Source organism: Odontomachus brunneus, unplaced genomic scaffold, assembly GCF_010583005.1.
Source record: "Odontomachus brunneus isolate Ranch 3 - 2012 unplaced genomic scaffold, Obru_v1 Obru_scaffold_104, whole genome shotgun sequence".
NCBI lineage: Eukaryota > Metazoa > Arthropoda > Insecta > Hymenoptera > Formicidae > Odontomachus > Odontomachus brunneus.
In genome coordinates, this window is record NW_022639554.1 from 225,402 (window position 1) to 229,672 (window position 4,271).

At 32.5% G+C, this 4,271-nt stretch overlaps 1 protein-coding gene across 4 annotated transcripts; it reads right to left on the bottom strand.

Moving 5' to 3' along the window:
- Positions 1–1,169: 1,169 nt before the first annotated feature.
- LOC116849039 lies at positions 1,170–3,223 on the bottom strand. Of its 4 annotated transcripts, none has more exons than XM_032825765.1 (3): positions 3,184–3,223; positions 2,826–2,934; positions 1,170–2,735 (listed from the first exon to the last, which is right to left on the bottom strand). In XM_032825765.1, exon 3 carries the CDS (start codon positions 2,714–2,716, stop codon positions 1,367–1,369), a length of 1,350 nt encoding a protein of 449 aa, XP_032681656.1. In that variant the 5' UTR covers positions 2,717–2,735; positions 2,826–2,934; positions 3,184–3,223; the 3' UTR covers positions 1,170–1,366. The 4 variants fall into 4 exon arrangements, with proteins under 4 accessions (XP_032681656.1, XP_032681658.1, XP_032681657.1 ...); XM_032825767.1 differs by having other exon boundaries at positions 2,801–2,934; positions 3,184–3,201; XM_032825766.1 differs by lacking the exon at positions 3,184–3,223 and adding an exon at positions 3,104–3,121.
- Positions 3,224–4,271: the final 1,048 nt, after the last annotated feature.

The following is a 4,271-nucleotide window of genomic DNA, read 5'->3' on the forward strand; positions in this document are numbered from 1 at the left end:
CGTATCGCACTTTTATTATACAGATAAAATTACAAAAATAGGAAGATATGGTTTGGATCAACCTATTTATTTGTGATTGCAAAATTTTGTTAAGTGTTTGTGTGTAACAAAAAATAACGAATGTTATAGAACCTTGAAATATTGGAATCCTAGAATCTTATAGAATCATAGCATTGTAAAACAGTTATCTTTTTAATAGAATCTTAAAATAGTTATTTTTTTAATAGAATCTTAAAATTTTAATATCTAAGAAATTTAATATTTTAGAAACTTAAAACCTTAAAATCTAGAAATTTGAATATACGGAAATCTAAAAATCTTGCAATTTTGAAAAATCATAAATTGTTAATAACTTAAAACTTTAAAATATTTAAAACATAAAATCTTAGTATATATTAAAATCTAAAATCTTAAAATCTCAAAATGTAAAAATTTCAAAATCTGAAAAAATCTAAAAATTTTATATAAAATCCCAATATCCTAAAATCATAAAATCCAAAATTATTTATCGATTTAGCGAAAATATAAACTATTTTAGTTCGAATCTCGACTAAAAATATTTTAAATTGTTCATGCCTCGGCTAAAGGGATTTTTATAAAATTTTAACTGATTTTGCTGATTATTTGTTTAGCCAGAGTATAAAGCTAGCTTTGACTAATATAGCGAAAATTCAAAATATTTTGAATCGAATATTGTCTCAAAAATTTTAAATGGTACATGTCCCGGTTTAAGCAACTTTTGGCAAAATTTTAATTAAAAATTAATATAGCAGAAAATGTATAGTAGCTCTTGCAAGTTGACGTATCCTGCGTCATATACGTTACAAGTTGACGCATATTCTGCTTCATGTACTTATATATCACTGGCTCTTTTTTATAATATAGTTCATATATGACATATTTCGTACATTATCTGATGATTATATAATAAAATTCATGTGATATTTTTTCCCGATCTAGGAAAAATAACATATTCAAAGTCATGTTTTATATACACAGACATCAAAACCTAGTATCTTTGGTATATGTCATATATTCTGGTCTGCTTGTTAAAAGGTAACTCTATGACAATACGTTTCAAAAATTCATAAAATCGGGGACAAAAACACATGGCATCGCTAGTATTCGACGAAAACTTAAAATTGGAATAAAAAACAACTTAAGAACAATTAAATGTATAAATCTTTTATTAAAAATATTCATAATTGATAAAGAAAACCATAAAATATATACATAAAAGTATAAAAGTAACACATTCACAATATTAGTAAGCATAATGTATTTATAAAAAATCCTAAATTTATATGCGCAATCTATTAAAGAAACATAGCAATTATTTTACACACGATCTTCAAATCTATCGTGCTCAGGACATCAAAGGAGAAGAGGTCTCTGTTTCTGATTTCTGAGAATTTAAATTATCATAAATAGTTACATACGAATTAGGATAACCAACTTCAGTATAAGACAATAGTCTGCATGGCATATGAGATTTAAAACTATTTGGGGCATTATATATAGGCTCTATCTTTATAAATTTTCGTATGTTTTGTACGTTCTCTTCCGCTATTGTTCCTGATCCAGCAGTAAGAAAAAATGGACATTTTATGCGCCCTGATTCCAATATGATATTTATCCATGTCCACTGGAATACATTAAAACATGCTTGAAACGTTACAACCACATTTGGATGCTGAAACGACGGACTGGACGCATACTCATTGTAAAACATAGAATAAGACTCGAACATATATATCTGCCGACGCTTAATACAATTCTTACAAGTTTGAAGGTAAAAACCGTCTATTTTTAATCTCTTTCCTATTAGTACTATTTTTAAACTCTTGATGCGATGTAAAAGATGTAAGAGAATTTCCCAAGCATACACATATTGTCTTTCAACGAAACTTTCTGATATTATATGTACAACGCATTCTTCTACGTTTAAAGTATCTAATAATCCGGCTTTCTTCATTCCATCATACAACGTTAACGGTCGTGATACGTAATCGGAATATACATATTCATCATAAGTCCAGGCTCGAATATTCCTATGATGATAGTTCCGTCCATATCCCGTAATAAAATTTTCCATGTTTTCAACAGATCTCTTATCATCAGGAAATTCAATATATTGTTCCCGATATGTATCCATTGTATATCCAAGTATTCGAAAATTGCGATATAGGATATATGAGTTGAAATATAATTTCAACGCCTGGCATCTTGGTGAATGAAAATCTGAAAAGTGTTTTGCATGTTCAACACAATAATGTTCGGAATAGCACGTTTGACAGGGATGCAAATAATTTTGTTGATGGCACATATAACATGATTTTGCGAAAATGATCATCTGGATTTGGTACAACGCTAGGTTGTATGAGAACTGCATGGATATTTCGTGCAAAAACTCATATCTGGACTGAATCCATCGAAACGTGCAAAAACGAATGGAGCGCCAATTCCTGCCGTTTTTATCTATTACGTATTTTTTTATGGAACTGCAGAATTTCTGATGGTGGCTGCGATCTACTAATAAGTGTAAATTGGAGCAGTAAGAGACCATGTAGCATCTATCACATATTATCAAATCACCATCATTGGTCTTCTTGCAAACGTGGCAAACGTTTGGATGAAAGAAATCGTCATAACACATATAATCGTTTGAACATGGATAATGTATTATATCTGACAAAAAATCCGTGAAAATGGCCATAAGGATATATTTTGTTTCCCTAAAGATAACGAATACTTTATTATAAATTCATTTTAGAAATTATGCGTACGTGAAATATGGTACCTTAACAGAAAAATTAGATGTTTACCTTTCTTCGCACAGTTCTCAGATATAACTGATCATTGTTCTGAGGAGAATGTTGACTGAGAAAGCTATTTACAAACTACTTTCGATGTATATATTCGTATTATAGGGCACTGAAAAGGTATTTACAATATTTATTTTCCTAAATGCCATATGTACCAGGTATGTAAACCAGGTATGAAACCGGAATTTTTGTATAGAAAATACACGTTTATTGTATGAAAATGATTAAAAATATTTTATTCGAAGTTTTGCCCATCGCTAGCTATACATTTTTCCCACCTGTCTGACAATTTGTGGATGCCACGTCAAAAAAACTGTTGCTCTTTTGAAGCAAACCAGTTATCGAGCCATTTTCGTACCTTTTCGTAAGAAGTGAAGCGCTGCTTAGCAAGTGCGTGTCCCATCGATGCAAATAAATAGTAATCGGACGGAGCCAAGTCTGGTGAGTAAGCCGCACGCGAAAGTATTTCCCAACTAAACGCCTCAATCGTTTCCTTGCACGCCTCGTTTCCTTGACCAGTTTTGCTGTGTATGATAGTGCATTATCATGAAGCAAAATCACTTTGTGTTGCCTTTTTTTATATTCTGGTCGTTTTTCACGCAAAGCTTGATTCAAATCGATCATTTGTTGTCGGTAGCGTTCAGTATTAACGGTTTGGCCAGGTTTTAGCAGCTCATAATAGATCACACCCTTCTGATCCCACCAAACACAGAGCATTGTCTTCCGTCCATAGCGATTTGACCTTACAGTCTATGTCGATAGTTCACCTGGAGTTACCCATAATCTTTTACGCTTAGGATTCTCAAAATATATCCACTTTTTATTGCCAGTCACAATTCGATGGAAAAATAACTTTCTTTTGTATCTGGCGAGCAGTATTTCGCAAGTGGTTTTTCGGTTTTCCTGCTGTCTTTCATTCAGTTCATGTGGAACCCATTTTCCCATCTTCTGGATCTTTCCAATGGCTTTCAAACGTATGGAGACGGCTTCTCGTGTCACATTTAATTGATCCGCGAGTTGTTGTTGCGTTTGAGTGTCATCCTCATCCAACAATGCTTGCAATTCGCTGTCTTCAAACTTTTTCGGTGGTCTTCCACGTTCTTCGTTTCTCACGTCAAAATCGCCACTTTTGAATTTTTTAAACCACTCAAAGCATTATGATTTACCAAGAGCATGCTCACCGTAAGCTTCGACAAGCATTCGATGCAGCAGTTTTCTTCAAATGGTAACAGAAAATCAATGCTGTCCGCAAATCGTAGTTTCCAGGCACAAAATTTGACATGTTCAACGCTATTACAAACTATGCTGTTGTATGAAACTTGTATTGTTGTGAGTTGAAAATCTTTGTCAGAGATGTCAACAAGGAAATGGCGCCAATGACGCGGTTTGACGGTAACTACATTGACAGCTAGGGCCATCTATGGGCAAATTCCGGTTTCATATTTA